The 21,228-nt window shown below is 31.8% G+C and overlaps 1 protein-coding gene, 1 long non-coding RNA gene and 1 pseudogene across 2 annotated transcripts; 2 read left to right on the plus strand and 1 right to left on the minus strand.

The window, feature by feature from the left end:
- The first annotated feature begins 1,259 nt into the window (after positions 1 to 1,259).
- Positions 1,260 to 1,646, plus strand: LOC127902043 (secreted RxLR effector protein 161-like). Its single transcript, XM_052440425.1, has 2 exons — positions 1,260 to 1,373; positions 1,467 to 1,646. The coding sequence occupies exons 1-2, from the start codon at positions 1,260 to 1,262 to the stop codon at positions 1,644 to 1,646; spliced, it is 294 nt and encodes a 97-aa protein (XP_052296385.1).
- Positions 1,647 to 16,849: 15,203 nt separating this feature from the next.
- LOC102623227 (uncharacterized) lies at positions 16,850 to 18,025 on the plus strand. The gene is made up of 2 exons (XR_369842.4): positions 16,850 to 17,607; positions 17,699 to 18,025. It is a non-coding gene; the product is annotated as an uncharacterized LOC102623227 (long non-coding RNA).
- A 58-nt stretch (positions 18,026 to 18,083) lies between these two features.
- On the minus strand, positions 18,084 to 18,958 carry LOC102621346 (60S ribosomal protein L15-like; annotated as a pseudogene).
- Positions 18,959 to 21,228: the final 2,270 nt, after the last annotated feature.

Here is a 21,228-nt window from a genome sequence, read left to right on the forward strand (position 1 = left end):
CCATTTAAGGCAAGGCCTTACAAGTCTAATGAAAAGAAACTGGACTTAAGAACAGCGAGTTACTATTTTATTGGATACTCAGAACGATCCAAGGGGTCTAATAATCCCACGACTAAGGTGATTTTTGAGTCAAGAAATGCTCGGTTCTTTAAGGATGTTGAGTTTGCAGGGGTAGATACGGCCTGAGACTTTGTCTTTGAAGAAGAATATGTTGATATTCCTATAGGTGTTATTGACATTGATCAGGGTCTCATTCATAACTTTGTTCAAAATACAACAGATCAAGACAATGTTGGAGAAGCCCCCATACAAGAAGTTGTTTCAGAAGAACAAACTTATCCACAAAAGAAAGGAGAAATGCATTGCCAGATGACTACATTGTATTTCTCCAAAAACATGAGGCAGACATTGGAGTAATGGAAGATGATCCAATCAATTTCCGTCAAGCCATGAAAAGTTCCAACTCTTAGAAGTAGATTGATGCCATGGATGAGGAAATGAAGTCCATGAATGACAATGATGTTTGGGATCTTGTCCCATTGCCAGAATGTTAAAAACCTATTGGTTGTAAGTAGATATTTAAGATCAAGAGGGATTCCAAAGGCAATGTGGAGAGGTACAAGGTGCGTCTTGTCGCAAAGGGCTTTACATAGAAAGAAGGCATCAACTATAAAGAGACTTTCTCTTTGGTTTCTTTAAAAGACTCTTTCAGGATTATAATGGCCTTAGTGGTGCATTTCGATCTTGAGTTACATCAGATGGGTGTAAAAATGGCGTTTCTCAATGGCGACATCAATGAGACAATTTATATAGTGAAGCTAGAAATTTATATAGTGAAGCTAGAAAACTTTATGTCTAGAAACCCAAAAAATATGGTCTGCAAACTTAAGAAATCCATCTATGGGCGCAAATAGGCATTTCGACAATGGTATTTCAAATTTCATCAAATGATTATCTTATTCGGTTTTAAGATGAATTTGGTCGATGATTGCATATACCATAAGTTCTGTGGGAGCAAATATATTTTTCTGATTTTATATGTCGATGACATTTTGCTTGCCGACAGCGATATAGGCTTATTATATGACACCAAGAGATTTCTAGCTAAGAATTTTAAGATGAAAGATCTTGGTAACGCCTCTTTTGTATTAGGCATACAGTTACACCAAGATCGCTCTCGGGGTATTCTTGCATTATCATAAAATAGTTATACCGAAAAGGTTCTCAAGAGATATGACATGCAAGATTGCAATACCTTTATGGCTAAAGGAGACAAGTTTAGTCTCAATCAGTGCCCTAAAAATGATTTTGAGGAAAAAGAAATGCAGAAGATTCCTTATGCATCAATATTAGGAAGTTTGATGTATGTTCAGGTTTGTACGTGACAAGATATTGTGTACGCTACTGATATATTGGGTAGATATTTAAGTAATCTAGGAATATACTATTGGAAAGCAACCTAACAGGTTGTGCAGTACTTACAGAGAACAAAAGACTACATGTTCACATATCGGAGGTCGAATCAGCTTGAGATCATTGGGTATACTAACTCTGATTTTGTTGGATGCCAAGATAGTATGAAATCCACTTCGAGTTACATCTATCTGCTGGCTGGGGGTGCTGTCTCTTGGAAGAGTGCTAAATAGTCTCTTATAACCTCTTCTATGATGGCAGCCGAGTTCATAGCATGTTATAAGGCATCCAATCATGGAATATGGTTATGGAATTTTGTCACGAGGTTGCGTATAGTAGATGGTGTTGATGGACCACCCAGATTATTTTGTGTTAATAAGTCAGCATTGTTGTATTCCAATAACAGTAAGAGCTCGACAAAATCGAAGTATATAGACATCAAGTTCCTAATTGTTAAAGAAAGAGTTCATAGTGGACAATTGTCTATTGAGCATGTTGGTACGACCCTTTTTGGATTCAAGTTAAACTCAATCCAAGAAACTCAATTTAAGACCAAGTATTACTGTAACATGTTCCACTAAGTCAGGCCCTTTTGTTGCTCTCTCCTAACTTGTATAATTAAATGAGAGGTCAACCGATATAATGAATGTTTGATTAGTGTTAAAAATTGTATGTTTATTAAGGGATAAAAATGTTATTTTGTGCTATTAATGTAATTTATATTTGTAATTGTGTAACATATTGTGAATTTCTAATTATTTTTCTAAATATTTGATTTTGTGTATTTTTTTGTGTTTATTAGGTAAAAATAATAATTTCATGCAATTTGAGGCTCCAAACAAATGTACGGATGTCAAATTTGGATTCCGGAAGTCTGAGAAATTATGTCATTGTCGAGGAGGAGTCGAGACTTTTGTTGTAAATTTTTATGTTTTTACCACGGTAAATGTGATAATTATAAAATTATAAGTTTTTATCATATTAGGTATGGTAATTGTTAGTATAATATGTTGGATATGCTTGAATGGATTAAATTATGTTTATGTTTTATTAGTGGGAAAAATGTAAGGTTAAGATGTAATTAGATTTTTTTTTATTTGTGTGGTGTGAATTTACCAAGTATTAGTATAAATAGAGAGGGGGGTGAACACACCTCTTCACACCTTCTCTTCTCTTCTTTCCCCCCAAATTCTTCTTCTCATCTCTCTTTCTAATATATTTTCAATAAATAAAATTAGTTTTATTTTCAATTTTCAAGCATTTTTTAATTATGTCTTTTTTGTTTTTAAAGAAAATTCCTTTTATTTTAAATACGTTTAGCTAAATATTAGTAGTTAGGGGAAGGCGAAACTCTTAGTAAAAATATAGTTTAATCAAATTCTATTTTTAATTTTATAAATTAAATTATTTTCTATTTAATTTTATCCATATTTTATATTTTAAAAATTTGATTTATTGTAGACAAACACGGGAGTTTGGCACAATGAATTCTTAAACTCTTAGTATAAAGTATGGTAAAATGATATTTTGATTTATTGTAGACAAATTAAGTTTTGGCACATTAAGTTCTTAATCCATAATAAAATAAATGGGAAAATAATTTTAATTTTTACAATTAATCTTTTGGGAAATAAAATAAAAAATAAAAAATTTGTTAAATTGTATTTATTAGTAGGAGTGGATCCATATTCCTAACTAATTCAATTTTATAGTTTTTCTTAAACTAAATTTCATATTTTTAAATTTTATTTTTATTTTTTTTGATAAACTTAAATAAACAAATTAAATCTTTTCTCTGTGGATCAACCTCGGACTCACTGAGATATATTATAACTAGGCACTCTTATACTTGGGAGTAAATCAAATACTTTTAAGTCGTGTCAATGTTATATAATTTATTAGAGGAAAATGCTACAGCAAACATGCAACAACTCATATGATCACTCAAGAACCCATCTAGATTATTGTCACTCAACTACAGTTAAATGAAATTTGATATTATTATTTTTATTATATCAGTAAATATGGTTTTGGTATGTGTACCTATTCTTTTTAATGGTGAATGAATTGAATGAAATGATAGGTAGAGGTTCAAAGGTTCTGAGGCTAAAGGGATAATGATACCACAATAAATAACATATAGGGAATTGTTGAAGAAGGTAGCTCAAGTTATTGATATAGATATTTCAGAATTTGAAATCACAATAAAGTTCAAGCTTAAGACATCTCATGGCTTGATATTACCATGAGCCGTTCAAGCCACTTTGGACCATGTTGATTACGATCTAGATGTCACAGTGAAGCAAAATGTCATTCTTGGGTTTCCTTTAATGTAATTTTGCTCAAAATATAATAATATTTTATTTTACAAAGAATAAATTGAAATATTTAATTTTGTATTCTAATTTATATGACATTATCGATCAATTTTAGAGTATCAACATTATTTGGCCATGTACATGTGACCATGTTGTAGTAATTTATCACCATCGGTTTGATTTATTTGACTTTAATTGGCATGGTTTATCACCAACAAAAAGAAATTGCAACAAAGATGAAAAAAAATGCTATTCAAAAACTAATCATGTCCTTGAGATAGTGCAATGAAAAATGTTCATTCAAACTATCATGCAGTCATTATCTTACTCTAGTAGCAAAATGTAAAAAAAAAAAAAAAAAAAAACAAATGCGCTACCACAATGCTGCCAATACAGAAGAGAGCAATAGTAGCCAGACAAACCAAGATGATATGAAAAAGTAAAGCAGCACCAGAAATTTTTATAACAAAAGCTGTAGCATCTTTTGCCGTGATATCAAGGACTTCTTTCTCATAATCATTTTTGACTTCTTCAAGATTGGAAGATTCCTAGACAAATTGTCTCTAAGTAATGAACATCGTGTAATACATGAAGGTCGTGTAATCTTATCATACATGAAAATCGTGTAATACAAAACTGAAGGTCGTGAAGGTCCTATAATATACGACTGAAGGTCATGTAATATTACAGAAAATCATGTCATAATCGACTGAGGGTCGTGCATTATATGAACTCATGTGTAATACAAGACCTTGAATCCTGTGTTACATGACCTTGCACGATCGAATTATAATCTGCACAACCCATCAATTTTTCACCATTTTCCATTGAGCAAAACAGCTAGAAATTTATTTTTGAATATGTTATGAGAGACCTACAACTAATTTAATCTATTTTTTAATATAAAACCCTAATTTTTTTATTTTTCCCTAAATATCAAATATCAATTAATTACAAGGAATTACTTGCCAAAAGAAGTCAGATTCTGACAATTTTACAGCAAAGGATCAACTCTTGCAGGCGACTATACAGCGACGAACCAAGCTTCTCTTTCTTAGTTGCGTAGATTCCTCTTCTCCAGGCTCGGTTTGCTCGTGTGTGTTAGTCCTCCAGTTTAGCATGTATGAGTTATGTTTGTTTGATCCATGTTATGTTTGAGCTGCATAATTGTTTTAAGATGAGGATACTTTAGTAATTTCATTTGAGTTTTTAGAAGGTATTGATGAAAATTTTGGCAAATTTGTTCTTAGGGTACTGAAATAATTTTCAAACTATCACGGTGTATTTGGTTTAATTGGCTGATTATTACCAACAAATTATATATTGAATTAAAAAACAATATTCAATTATTGCATATATGCTCCTAGTTAACTTGCACAATTGAATTATAGTCGTTAATCAGCCTTAATCTACTTATCTACAATTAACTAATTGCATGCGTAATTTGCAAGGTATTGGCATTAGGTTTCAATTTTACCCAATTCCTAGCTCTAAATGATCTGGTTGTATGACGGATAAAATTCTTACAAATATTATGAATGTATTCGCTTTGTGAGAAACGAAAGAGTTTTAACTCAATTTTTGTTAAGATCGAATTCGAACCATTAGGTGGTTATACTCATTAGATACAAGTCAAATATGATTAAAACCAAAAAAAACAAATTATATTTAGGGGGAGATTGGCTAGTAAAGGTTGATTTGTGTTTTTTTTTAATATTTGCGGCAAGAGTTATAACTGAGATAATATGGAAGGTGAGCTTATTAGAAAATTAATATGGAAAGCAATAGAAGTTTAGACAGAAAACTCAACTAAAATAGAAAAGCAGTCAAGGCAATTGTTCTTAAGACCAAATTTTGCGCCTTAAGATATAATATCGACTAGCGAAGGTGATTTGATCTCCAGGATACAATGACTATTATCGCGATGTTGCACTTCAACAAGATAGTTTGGAATAGCAAAATGTACAAGATGAAGGCAGAGAAAGCAATATAGAATAGAGAGCTTTCTAGATAATCACAGTGTGATATAATCACCTCTTTAAATACATACGCTCTATTCTCCTTTCCTCTATAAATTTGAGTTATAATTTTACAATGATTTAAAATAAATTCGAATTTGTATCAGGAATTGTATTCTCAATATAATTCGTTTTAAAAATGAATAAAATTCAAACAAAGGGAAAACACGTAAATGGTGGCCAAGGATGAGCATATACACGACATTCTCGTGTGGGGATCTCCTCTGCGTGTGAGCACTCAATTAATTGTTCCCAGAACGGGCTCGTCTCTTAGGCTTGGTTTTGTGTGCATGGATCTTATCTTTATAGGCTTGTTATGAGATATTTTGAAAGGTGAACTAAGGTGATTTGGGAGGTGAACTGATATAGAGAACTTAGTAAAGATCGTGAGAGTTAATTTTGAGATTTAACATGAAGACCTTAAAAGAGCTTAGGGGATGGCTTTGGTGAATTCTAGGATAGCTCTAGAAAGCTTATCTATGGACATAATAAGCAAAATATAAGTATAAATAATAAAGAACATACAAGCTTTTATTTGGTTCGACCCTTTGTCCTACATTTGCAGGAGTAATCATCTCCAATCCACTATGTATATGAAGTATTACATGATTTACTTTGCAATATCAACAAAACCTTATTAAATGTTGTTTATATTGAGTAATAAGATGAAGATGATGTATATTTTATGGAGATTAGGGAGTTTTTAAGAAAAGAAAAAGGAAAAATCTTCCATGAGAGATGAGATGGCCAAAATCTTCTATGGAGGTGTAAAAATAGAGAAAGAAGAAGAAGATAAAGCAGTCTTTCAAGCAAGAAATCAGATCTGAAATAATCCATTTGTCTTGTGTCTTGAGCTGAATTTATAGTACAGGTGCCTTAGGCGCATTTTCATCATTTTTGCCACATGGATATTTTCTATTGGTGCTGCCTTTCTTAAGTGGGGCTATTTTCGTCATTTTCTTTTGTTCACTTGGTATTGACCAAGTAAGTTTGGCGAGCAACAAATTTCTTTATCCCTCTTGTGGTCCTCACTTTTTGCCATGTGGAGGAAGCTCGAGCAATGATCCTGCTACTTTGTAGAGGATAGCAAAAAACAACCGACATGGTCCCTCCTATTGCTTTGCTCAAGAAATTTTTTATTTATATTTACTAGAACTATTGTTTTTCCTGATGGGGCTTATCTTCTAACCTTTGAGGTCTATATTGTCATTTGGTCAAACCAATTGACTTTACTTAGCTGACTTTATTCATCTCGTGTCACTGAATTATTGGCCCACTTTACCACCCAGAGTTTCCCCAAACAAAAATTATTACTTTCCTTTAAAACAGATAATAATTTATCATCATTTGTAGGATGGTGTCATCAAACGTTAATTAATTAATCATCATTTTGGCATTCTGGCTACATTTGATCCGTATCTAATGTAAGATAAATTATTTTAATCTTAATTACCATCGGTCACAAACGACAGCTGTATATAAAAAATTAGAACATGTCCAGGGATAACAATGGGGAAGGGAGGGGACCCACCTCCTCGTATCCATCCTGATATTTTGTATATGTCTATATCCCCATTCCTATCAGAATTGTTTAAGGGAATTCTCTTGTCTTTCCCGAATAATAACAAGGGTCCTCTAAGGTCCTTTTTTTTTTTTTTAAATAACTGATACATTTTTTGTTTATAATTTTAATTTAATTATATAAAAATAAAAAATTTAAATAAAAGTGAAGTTTGAGTATATCTTACATTAATCTGTTATAAAGCACCGAACACCAAATGAAGCATTTAAAATTTATATGGGACTACGTAGGAAAATGGTGGTTGCCTTGAATGTGATGCATCATCGTGTTAAATTAAATTACAACAGCATAATCTGTCTTTTCCTATACATTTAATAATAGATTTAAGGGCAATGTGTAAAATGGAATTTCTTGAAACTTCAAGAATAAAAATGGTAGATTTCAAAGTGTTGAATTGCATTATAATGTTAAATTAAATTAGAATGGCAAAAATCGTCTTCTCGTATAAATTTTATGACAGATTTAGCACAATGTGCAAAATAGAATTTCTTGAAACTTCAAGTATAAAAATGACATATCTCAAAGTGTTGTAATATCTTTTCACCTTTTGCCATTTATAAATGAAAAAAAAGGTAATTTCTACCAACAAAGTGTTGGCTCCATTGGTAATGGAGTTCCCTTAAGTGGCTTGACTGGGTTTGCTCCCCAGTTCGAGTCACAGAGAAGTCGCCTTTGTTGGGAGAACCTGTGCCTCTCGGTTCGAGCGGGGACTTCTAGTCTGGGTTGTGGTACGGGCTTAAAGGTGCCTCCCACAGATGGGGCCCTCCCCAGAATACCTCGTGGTCAAAACAAAAAAAAAGAAGGTAATTTCTGTTTTTTTTCTTTTCTGATCTCATTCCCTGTAAAGATTATAAGGTTATTTGATAAAATAAAACATTTTTTTCTCAAAAATCTGCCATCACGAACATATTAGTTTGATAATCATGAATTACTGCCGACAAACTTTTCATCGAGTCAAAAAACATTTTTCCTCTGTTATCTACTTTTTATCTACTATTTTTAGCGAACGTTTGGGACAGTTGCGCTGTGGATGTTTTATTCTAGGTGAATATTCTCTAGAATATAGGGTGGAGAGCAGCTGCTCCAAACGGACCCTTAGTTGATCATGACCGGTCTGCCACGGAATTCAGTGATCCCACGTAGTTCGCACAATTATACTATAGTCTAATAATGGATTTCGATCCGTCTCTAATATAATTTTTCTTGATCTGAATTTTTTTTTAAAAAAGCGGCCCCTCAAAGCCGGTGTTTATTAATTTTTTTGAAAAAAAAAAAATAAGAGTAGAGAAGTTCGACTCACTGCATTTAAAAAATTATAAGGCTAACATTTAATTTATCTATGATTTTCCTATTTAAATGTCAAAACCTAACGTTTTTAGTATAAAGCTCAAGACTGAAAACGAACGGAAATTCAAACTTTTTTCTCAGTATCTAAATTTATCAACTTCTCAAACTCTAATGATAAACTGCACTGCTTCGCCAGGCAAATGTTAAGTAAATTTCAGTAACAACTCATCTTCTTCACTATTGATTCCAAGATATAAAAATAGCATAGATGGAAAGAAACAAGAGAGAGCCCTCAGTCAAGAAAAATAACAGAGAAAACAAAATAAAAAAGAGAATATAAGAGAGTTGAGGGCTCCAGCAAGGGATTTGAGAGAAAAAGAAGGAGAGATTGCAAAGACCTAGTGGAACTCAATTCTTCATCTTTATTTTCTTGTTTTCATCTCTTTGTGGGAATATATTTGATAAACGAGTAGGGTTACTGTTTTGTCGCATATCATGAACTAAACTTTAATGTAGTTGGGTGTTAAACAAGCTCAATGATTATTTGACTTATATATGTGTTGCTTAGAATCTACTGTAGCATTTTTGTCTTGATTTTACTTATCGCAAATCCCTATTTCAGTTGACCACTCATTTAGTGGATACTAGCTAAGAAGAAGTTTCAAAAGGTTTGGCTTAGTGGAACAAATTAATACAATACATGGTTTTAGAATAAGTTTCCCAAGTTGAGTTAATCTTGATTTGAATGGGGCCATGTTTGATCTAAGATTAGTGAAGAACTAGACATAGGGATTCACCTCGTAGGACAATTGGAATCTATTACGTATAATGTTGTATCTAATGTCTAATGTTAGCATAACAACTGGTCACTATTAGGTTGCATGTAAATATAAGATATCCAACATGCGACAGCTGAGGATGCTTGAGGGATTGTGCCCAGTGCTGTAGTAGATGCTATAGCAACAGTACCGTAATTAAAAAAACAGTCAATATCATTAAGTGAGTTTAAGTACTCTACTACTCATTTCCCATTGATTATATCTTTGTATTTGACCTGAGATTTCATTTATTGCATTTTGTTTATTGCATTTTTTTATTTTGTTAGGTTGTTAATTACATCAATAATTTTATTTTTAATTAGACTTAGATTGCACTGTTAAGATTGTTGTAGCAAGTCCTATAACATCAATCCTTATGGAGATGATATGAATACTCATCATTATATTACTTATTGTTTACACTTGCATATTGACACCTATACCAATACGCATCAACAGAACCTAAGTCCCAAATCGTATCCACTCCCTCATCTTGTATCTCTTGCTTCAATCCACCAATCAAAGTTCTGGCTTCTCTAAATTATTTCTCGTACGCTTGCAGTTCTGATATTTGAAATACAACTATTGCCAGTAATTTGCTAGCAGGAAATATTCTTACACCATCCTCTATACTCTAGACCATGATTTGATAAATTGTTTTCCCGCAACTCTTTTTCGAATCTACACATGTTGATACCATGCAAAAGTTGTGCCTTTTAATTTAAACACACAAGCTTAAACTCGTTTCTCTTTAGGAATCTCCATATACTCAAAAAAACTACCCATCATTGATATCCAGTCTAAAAATTCTTCGACATGCATCCCACCATAAAAATTTGGAATATCAACATTAATCTTGTAGTCTGAATTCCTTCTACACTTGTTATGATCCTCCACAGATTCTTCTTCTTTTAAATTGTTTTCTAATTCTTCACCCATACCCACTGGCATACATCAGGCAGAATTAATGCTTTGAGGTTCTATTTCATGATTGACCCCCTAAGGTACCTCCATGTGGTTATAATTTTCTAGTTGTTCACTATGATTGACTACTTAAAGTTCTTCCTCACGATTAACTCCTTGTTGTTGAACTCTTTCTTGTCTCTCTCTCACTCTCTCTCCCTATTTTCATTCAATGAGGGCCTAAAACTCTCGATTGCCTACTCTATCGCCACTGATCTCAAATTATAAGCATTCTTAGTCACTTGCAAGGTTGCTTCTCTAGCAACCTATCTGACAGCCTCCACAGTTTGTGCCCGCATCCCTTGATTATTGTCTTCAAGATAGTTGCTCCTTTGTTCATGTGACCGTACCATATGACAAGCAAACTTGCTCTAATACCAACTAATGAAACAGAAATGTTAAAGATTGAAAGATAGATTAAACAAAAGTTTCTAAATAATGAAGTTTTATTGAATAAGTCTAAATTATCAAACTAGGGTTTTGGGGCCTTTATATATAATAACCCTAAATATCGTGAATTTATCAAAATAGGCAAATTTGAACTATTATTTTATAATAACATTCTCCCAATCTAAATAGGAAAAGCAAAACAAATGGCACCCAAATCCAAAATCTAAAAAAAGGATACAAATCATTAAAGAAAAAGGAAAAATAGGGAAAATTTTAAAATTAAAAAATGACCAGTAATAAAGCGGAATTTTTTGCTAAACCATGGGGCAGAATAGTGCAAGGGGTTCTTAATTAGATTGACCTCATTGTAAGCTTTGAAATGGACGGCCAACTATAGCCCAAGTTATGCCCTTGAACTATTATTTTATAATAACGTTCTCCCAATCTAAATAGGAAAAGCAAAACAAATGGCACCCAAATCTAAAATCTAAAAAAAGGATACAAATCGTTAAAGAAAAAGGAAAAATAGGGAAAATTTTAAAATTAGAAAACGACCAGTAATGAAGCGGAATTTTTTGCTAAACCATGGGGCAGAATAGTGCAAGGGGTTCTTAATTAGATTGACCTCATTGTAAGCTTTGAAATGGACGGCCAACTATAGCCCAAGTTATGCCCTCCAGAAGGTACCCTACTCGTCACATACAGCCATCCTACATCAATGAGGAAGTTATAACTCAATAGAGCTATTAGTTAGAAAATTTTTATTTTGACTTAGTTATCCTTAGTTTTAGTGATATAGTGGTAAAATATATGTATGCTACATTGACAATTTAATAGAGTACGTCAAATCTATTATATAAGCGATGACAAACAAGATATATATAGTTTCGGAAAAATAATACTCATATCTATATAGCAAGAATATGCAAAGTCATTTTCAAAGTTCACAAAAATAATTTATTGTCCCAAACAACTTTAAAAAAATATTTTATTCCATCCTAAACCTTTAATGGAACATAAGATATGTTTTTCATCATATACATATAATTATTACTATGTGGAGGTAAGTTGTTTATGATGGGATCTGTAAAAGTTTAATTTATTATAATATAAAGTTTATTCTTATTTATAACAGGCTTGAATTGAGAATAAATTGCTACTAAAATTATGGTCATCTGCGAACAATAAATGCATCGTAGAAAATATCAAATTCGTTACTAAAAATAATTTACTATAAAAAAATTTTACTATAAAAAAAATTATGGTTGCAAGTTGGTCACATTAGGTCTATCAAGGAAAAGTATCTACAACCACTTTAGTTCCAAAAAATAACTTGTACCAACCAAAAAAAATGGTCAAATGTAGTTTCACTTGTCTCGATTATCTTTTTGCTACCAATTATTTCGATGCAAATTCACAATATTTGTGACCATATTTAAGCTAGTCAGAAAAAATATATTTTTAAATATAATATTATCTTTTAATTATAGTTTTAAAAAATAAAAATTTGAATTTTTTTATTGAATTTTTCTTTGAAAATAACAATAATTATAACCGAAATTATGAAAGTAGAAGAATCAATTTAAAAAATTTATTACTAATAAAAAAACAGTTTTAGCAAATGAAATAATATTATTTCAAAAAATTACATAATTATAACATTCAGAAAAATTAAATAATGATCTTCAAAAGAACATTGTATTCATAGATTTCTTGATTTTTTTCACCTCCTTGTATCTTGACTTTTTTCACCTTTTTGTATATGATCTCCCATATTTAATTTCTACCAAAAATAAAAATACAAATATTAAAGGTTAGTTAACTTCTAAACATAATAATTAAAAAAAATATGTAACAAAGATAAAAATAAATAAATAAATAAAGTTTGTAAGAAAAATAAGCTAAGAGGATAGAGAGAAAAATAAGAGAATTAGGGTTGGAAGAATGAGAGAACTTAGAGGTAAAAAGAAAGAGAAAAGAATAATGGAAATATATATAAGTCTCTTCAGACCATATTTAAATTTGGCTGCAAAAAGTTGCTCAAATTGAGTTTGATTATATAAGATGGTTGAATTTCTGCCAAAAAATAAAGTTTTACTAAAAGTATACATTTTGGGACAAATTATGATTAGTTGCAAAAAAAAAAATATAAAATTACAATTTACAAGATTTTATATATCATTTTTTTGCAACTAATTTGAAATTGTCGTAAAATGTTTATCTTCATAGACCAAACACTGATTTGCGCAAAAAGTATTATAAATATCGTTACACTTTTGTTTGATAGTAGATTTCTCACCAAAATCTTTGGCTTTTTGCGAGAATTTAATTTTATTCACAAAAAACATGACATTTAGGTGCTGTTTGTTTTTTAGTCTGAAGTCTGAATTTAACTTTTTTTTAGACATTTATTTATTTTAGGTGGTTTTTTTTTTAACTTATCACTTATTGTCAGACAATTTTATCTTAATAGAAAAAATAGAAAAAGCCCACTTTTATCTGAAGTCTGAAGTCTAAATGAAAATTTTCAATTTCAAATCTAAAAACTATCCTTAACAATTCATGTATTTCTAATATTATGTATAAATCTATTATTTTTGAAGTTATTTTTTTAATTGCTTTAAATTTTTATTCACATGATAACATTAACTAAACTGAAATATTGAACAAATCAAACTATGTCTATTGTGATGAATCAAAAATAAAATAACAGTGTTGACTTTATAATAAAATTTGATGCTATCGTTACATTTTTATTAAAAAATTAAATTAAGATAAACAATGATAGTATTTTTTTTAATGCTACCAGACTAATTAACTTGTGAAAATTATAAATTGTGAAGAATAAATATATGCACCACTTAAAAGGATATTTATGTCAAACTACTAGTTTTTAAGTTTTTCTCTTCAGATGTTGAAAAAGAAAAAACAAACATATTATTAAGATATTTTCATTCAGACCTATTCAGACTTCAACTAAATTCAAACATATTCAAATTTCAAATAAAAAAACAAACACAACCTCAGTGACAAGATCACTTATAATCCAAGAAAGTGACATTTTCTGACAAAAATTAAGTTTTCACAAAAAATATAATCGCAAAAGAATATAGAGATTATTCCAATATAGAGCGTTAATTACTATAAAAGGAATTATTGTACCTGTATGTTTTATCCGTAGTATTGGGATTCCATTACCAAAGCACCCTAGCAATACGCATTAGAATCTTATACAAAAGTTTTATTAATGAATATTTTAAAATTAAATTTTTATTAAACATTATTTTAGAGGGTCACTTCTTGGGTAGAAATAGCTTTATCCTTTAAGAAGTCATACAAGCATTATTTTTTTCAGAAAATGACAATCTGGTCTATTTTAGAATTTACTTTTGATGTTTAGACCCAAATAAATTTTCAAAACTTGAATTTCTATTTAATGATGAAACCGTAATAGAAAATATATATTGTTGATAGGTTACCGTAATTTTTTTTTAATAAACAAAATAGCTAGTTTGTGGTTGTAGAGGTTTTACCCCCAAGAGTAGGGGTGGGCAAAATACCTGACTTGACCCAAAAAAATTTGGGTCGGGTTGTGAATAGAACCCGATCGAGTGCAATTGTGTCAACCCGATCGGGTCGTGTTCGGATCGGTTGAAACCCGATCCGATCCGAAAACCCAATCGGGTTGACACAAAATTACAAAAAAAAAAAAACAAAATCAAAATCATAACCCCAAAACTTATCCTAATTCCTAAACACTCACAGTCACACACACCTCTCAACACTCACGATCCACACACACAAACCCTTACAAACAAAAGCCTAACCATTGCATATGGCACAACTGCACATGCACTCAAGCAGCAGTGAGCAGCCAACTGTCGACCGGTGCGTCATCCACCCACAAGCGACGGCCTCCCTCTCTTGCAACTTGGAACCCACCACCGATAGCCACACAGCCTGTCGCCTGCAACTTGGAACCCACCACCAACAGTCACACAACCCGTCGGTTGCAACATCCTCCCTCGAACAAACAAAACACACACACACACACATGGAACCCACCACCGAAAGCCACACAACCCGTCGCCTGCAACATCCTCCCTCAAACAAACAAAACACACACCCACAAACACACACACACAAAGTTAATGTCTTAACGAAGCAAGCTGCAGCCGACCACCACGCAGCAACCACCGAGCCTCCGCGAGGATCTTGATCTGATTCCGATCGACCGATCTACTGCTACAAAGTACCGAATTTGTTGCGCCACCTCCAAGCCTCCATTCCTCCACCATCACCCGATCCGATTCAAGCTCCATTAACCCAGCAAGCAGTGACCCAAATTTTGGCTGTCGAATCGAGTTTTGGAAGCTTTGAGTTTGAGCTTTGAAACTTGATGGTGATGATATTTGTGAAAGTGACGCGTGGAAGTGAAGTGTTAATAAGCCTTTCCCTAATCTGACCCATCTCAAACCCGAACCCGATCCGATCTGAACTCAACCCGATTTTTCATCCCGATCCGATTCGATCCGAATATATTCAGACTGGATTGGATCGGGTTATAAATTTGGGTTGAATTCAAATGAATTTTTATTCAACCCGACCAACCCGAAACCCGATGGGGTTGATCCGAACCCAACCCTAACCCGATTTTGCTCAGCCCTACCCAAGAGCATGGAAGAGTAGTTTTTAAGCAACTTTATTGCCATCTACTTGAATTCGAATCCTAAAAAGAATAAATTTTGGATTTTTCTCACCTCAATATTTTAGAAAAAAAAAATATAGTGAAATTTGTAGAAATCTCTGATAGTTAATTAATTTGTATGTCAAAATGTCTCATTTATCCTCTAACAATATGTTTTTATAAAGTAATGAAACTCTTTGAGCACCGAAGATCAGATGAAGTATTTTAAATTTAGATGGGACTATGTTGGAAAAATGGAGGTTGCCTTGAATGTGATGCATCATCGTGTTAAATTAAATTACAACAGCATAATCTGTCTTTTCTTATACATTTAATAATATATTTAAGGGCAATGTGTAAATGGAATTTCTTGAAATATCAAGTATAAAAATGGTAGATTTCAAAGTGTTGAATCGCATCATAATGTTAAATTAAATTAGAATGGCAAAAATCGTCTTTTCGTATAAATTTAATAACAGATTTAACGACAATGTGCAAAATGGAATTTCTTGAAACTTCAAGTATAAAAATGACAGATATCAAAGTGTTGTAATATCTTTTCACCTTTTGCCATCTATAAATGAAAAAATGGTAATTTCTGTTTTTTCTCTTTTCTCATCTCATTCCCTGTAAAGATTATAAGGTTATTTGATAAAATAAAACATTTTTCCTCAATAGTCTGTCATCACGAACATATTAGTTTGATAATCATAAATTACTGCCGACGAATTTTTCATCGAGTCAAAAAACTTTTTCCGTTGTGATCTACTTTTTTTCTACCATTTTTAGTTGAACATGACTTGTGAGCCATGGAATTCAGATCCCACGTAATTCGTACAATTATACTATAGTATTTAATAATGATTTGGATCCTTCTGCAATATAATTTTTCTTAATCTGAATTTAAAAAAAAAAAAAAAGCGGGCCTCTCAAAGCATGTGTTTATTAATTTTTTTTGGAAAAAAAACGAAAATAGAGAATTTCGACACGCTGCATTTAAAAAATTATAAGGCTAATATTTAATTTATCTACAATTTTGCTATTTAAATGTCAAAACCTAACGTTTTTAGAATTAAGCTCAAGATTGAAAACGAACGGAAGTTCAAACTTATTTCTCAGTATCTAAATGTATCAACTTCTCAAACTCTAATGATAAACTGCATTTCTTCGTCAGGCAAATGTTAATTAAATTTCAGTAACAAATCATCCTCTTCACTACTCAAATGTCAATCAAATTTCAGTAATAAATCATACCAAATAAATTTATAGACATGACAATATTTCAAGAAATGAAAAAAAATCTGGCCGAATAGATAATTGTTCTTATTCTAGGCCTACGTTCGCACGGGCGGTGTGGCCCTGTGAGGCAAACATTTAATGTGAGCAGCTCGAGATCCAAAATTTGTTCGTTGGGGAGGGGGGGAGTGTTTGGTCGCGGACATAACTCTATTCTTCTGGTGGATCGATGTTACCTACATGTACATATCATCCTCATCTTAATCCAACGGCCAGTTTGAATGCCAATTGGCATCGGCCCGATCAGGACGCGCGGAGGATGATGAAGATGGACGATTTTATTTTTGACAAGTAGTTGAGGAATCACATGGAGCGAAGGCAAGTCATGGGGATGAGGGTCGGGGGGTTGTCGGCTTTGTTTGGATGTATTTGTGTAATGAATGTGAATGATCAGAGAGCAGAGCTCACAGCCACAACAGAGTTCGCAATGTTACTTACATTACATGTCTCTGTGTGTTTTTGCTTAACAAACTCCTCTCTCCCTCGTTTTTGTCCCATCAATAAATAAAAAGACGTTGTCATTTTCTTTTAAAAAAAAAAAAAAGATAATTGTTCTTATTCTTATAATAGAAAATATTATCTGGTTAGATTATTATTCTTATCCTTTAGAGAAAAAAAAAAAAAACAAAATCTGGCCAGCTAACAGGAACATGATTTATGCCCGAATCGGACTCACAATCTTTTATTTATTTATTATCTGCATTGCATCCATCTTCAGTGTATATATATAGAGGCAGATATACACATACTATATCAAACCAGAAGCAAAAGCAACTTAATTACTTCCGAGTTTTGATCTTATCTCATTTGAAGAATATGGAGTCTACTTACCCAGGTTTTTGAGCCAACTTCATTTTTTGATATCATTTATAATTCTTATTTTAGTTTATGTATCTATGAATAACTTTTCTAATATAAATTTTCAGGTAATGAGTGGTCGGAGGGTTGGACTATTCCACATTGGCACAGTATTGTGGAGGATGACACCGCAAACGATAATCTTGATCTTCTTGTTGTCCCTCAATATGGGAGAAATCTTGACCACACTGGTTAAATCTAAGAGTGTTACTCTTTTATACTATGTTTAATTAAATAAAAGGATGGGTATAGTTATTACCTGTCAATTATATGAGTTTCAATTTAGTTTGGTTGTACTACTAAAATCTCTTGAGATATACAAGAGATTTTCTATGTTTGTGTCCGTGTAATTTACTTTCCGTAATAAATAAAACTATTGTGCATCAATGTGTTAATTCACTTAGTCCAGCAATACATAAAGATTTTTTTTTTTTTTGGAATGAATCCCACAAATATAGAAGGTATTCATCGGATAAAACAATCCATAGGAATTACAAAATTCAATTGCCCAAATGAAACAAAATTAACCATGTTGCAGCAAAAACTAACCCAAAACACTTGTTTCGGAGTTCAAACTCAACAGCAATTAAACTAGGTTGATAATGTGAAAAACACAAAGTAAACAATACAGAAGTTTAACGGTAACGCCTGAGAGAGAGAGTTTGGTTCCTCTTCCAGGTTGCCCTTCTTGAAGGTCGTGCCTTGTGGTGCAAGTGACCCTTTCCTCGGAGACCTCTGTACTTCTTCCCAGCAGAAGTGAGTCCACGAAGCTCCCTGTGCTTGTGGACAGGCTTACAGATCCAGTTGATCCTGGGGTCATTGCGGATAGCATTGTGGGCAGCATCCACCAGGATTACCTCAAAGTACTTATAAGTTGAATCCTCATTGATCCAGTATGAGTTGAGAACCTTAAGGCCACCAAGCTTACGACCGGCACGTTCCTCAGCAACTGAACGCTTGCTGCGCTGGAATTTAAGCTGAGTGACACCCTGGTTTGTTTGTCGGTTTACCATATACAATACCCTTGGGAACTGGTCTCTTTCGTCCTCCACGTCTTACACGCACACGATAAACGACATAACCCTGCTTGGCCTTGTAGCCCAAGCGACGAGCCTTGTCGGGGCTAGTGGGACGGGTGACGCGGACGATGGAAGGGTGCTGACGGTACTCCCAGCACCTCACCCTCTGCAAGAACCTCATCACATCCGACTGCTTCTTCCTCCATAGCTCCGACACGTACTTGTATGCACCCATTGTTCGATCGTCGAGCTCAGCTGTGCTGTGATGATAAGAGTTTTGGCTGAGAAGCCGCGACTAGCAATACATAAAGATTGAATCATGTGATATTATGCATATTAATTTAATCAATTATGCTCTCTTTCTACCTGAATATTATTGTGAAATTAACTCTACAAATTAATTAGCTAATTGTTGTATTTCGGCTATTTTAAAATTTCTTTATGGGGTATAAAATCATTGTTCCAAATTTTAATGGATGCATAAATAAAACAGAGATCGAGAGAGTAAATTACCATCCATCCTATATTAATATAATTAGGTTCATTTCGGACGTCAATAAAGGCGCTGCTATGCTGCTTGTTGGATATTGTAAAATTGTAAACAGAATTGAACCCACTAGCTCCTCTATATCTATCTTGCATCCCTTGCACATAAAGGTAAACTTGCTGAATCAAACATAGGAAAAAGAACACCCCAAGGTTTGAAGAAATAATTACAAAGAACATTAAGTTTTTAATAAAGGACAATAAGAATTCTTTTGACTCTAATAATCCCCAAAATTTTATAATAAATAAAAATTGGATTAATTACCCCTGGATGACACATGTTTTCACAAATTTAAAAAAGGTGACACATTTTTATAAAAATACTCAAGCGGATGACAATATGTTAACTTTGCAGTTAACTTTAATGTAAACAGTTAATTAATTATAAAATAATATTTTTGCCCTTAGAATTAATTATAAAATAATGTTTCTACCCCTATAATAGCTACAAAATGACATTTTTATCCCTACAATTAGTTACAAAATATGTTTTCGCCCCTACTCAATTATTTTTTATTTTTTAAATAGAAAAATATATAATAAAAAAAGTACATCTCAGTGTAATTAACGGGCTTTTTTTGTTAAATCAAACAAATCTTTTTAAAAAAAGCACTGTCTTCGTTGGGGGTTTCGCTCCCTCACGAGGAGAAGGCTAAGGTTACCTTAGAATGCCAATGCTTTTCACAGGTTTATGAATTTTTCTATCAATTCCATCTATTATTTATATATATCGATCTATATCTGATCAAAACCACGATCTTAGATTTATAATTTTTTCTATCTCAGACTGTCTACTAGATCGGATCCAATCAAAGCAGTCTAATCGAAGTGAAGGGTCATACCTCTCGTTCTTCTTGAATCAAACAAAATTTTCTTATTAACGGCAAAGATTGATTCAACAAGAAAATTTTTTAAAATAGATTTTTTTTTGATTTAACCAAAAACAAAGCTCATTAATTGAACTTAGATGTAATTTTTACGTACTTTTATTTAAAAATAAAAATAATTGAGTAGGGGCAAAAACATATTTTGTAACTAATTGTAGGGATAGAAACGTCATTTTGTAGCTATTACAAGGTAGAAACATCATTTTACAATTAATTCTAGGGGCAAAAATATTATTTTTGTAATTAATTTATTGTTCCTATTAAAGTTACAGCAAAGTTAACGCATTGTCACCCGTCGAGTTTTTTAAAAAAAATGTGTCACCTGTTTGAAATTTGTCAAAATATGTATCATCGAGGGGTAATTAACCCAAAAAAATATGGTATTAAAATAAATATAATAATATATATTTTAAATTAATTTAATATTTAAAAAATGGACCTATTTATTATATTAAAATAATTTTTAATAATAAATAGAACAATAATATTAAAATAACTAAATTAAAATTAAAATTATTTTGAATATTATGTAAAAAAATAATTTAAATATGATTAACAGGGAGATATTTTTTAATTGTAAAATTTATTTAACCAAAGATTAATGTAAAATCTTTATAATAAATACAAATATATTATTAAGATAAATATAATAATTTAAAATTTTAATATTACTTTACGTTAAAAATAATTTGATATTATCAATCTACTACAAAGATTATAATTTTTAAATTAAATTTGTATTAGTTAAAAGACTTTAAATTCAATTTTCTAATTACAATATCCAAAGGATATTATGGTCAAAAGGGGTCTTTATGTCCCTTTTTGAAAACTTAGAGATTTTTGTGACCATTTTCCAAAATTTTGAGATTGTAGGTATCCTTTTTCCTCAAATATATAATTAGAAGTTAGAAAGATAAATAAAATCTTTTCATGATCTAAACTTTAATCTAATTAAGCACAAATAAACTCATACTGAAAAAACAATCTCAAGAATTAATGGTTATCCCAAGCTAGCTTTTATTATTAGTAAGATGAGTTTTGGTAGAGCTGTTACGTTAACACCTTTGTTAACACCTTTATCATGCATGTATAACTATAACCAATCATGATCATACAGTAAGGTAATTTGAATCCATTTATACATGA

This window comes from Citrus sinensis, chromosome 5 (assembly GCF_022201045.2).
Source record: "Citrus sinensis cultivar Valencia sweet orange chromosome 5, DVS_A1.0, whole genome shotgun sequence".
In the NCBI taxonomy this organism is placed as follows: Eukaryota; Viridiplantae; Streptophyta; class Magnoliopsida; order Sapindales; family Rutaceae; genus Citrus; species Citrus sinensis.

Bases quoted from the DNA above. Each gene is read 5' to 3' on its own strand.
- LOC127902043 (XM_052440425.1), top strand. From the start codon at position 1,260: ATGGCTAAAGGAGACAAGTTTAGTCTCAATCAGTGCCCTAAAAATGAT. The intron at 1,374-1,466 runs GTTTGTACGTGA...GCAACCTAACAG, and splicing joins GAAGTTTGATGTATGTTCAG to GTTGTGCAGTACTTACAGAG.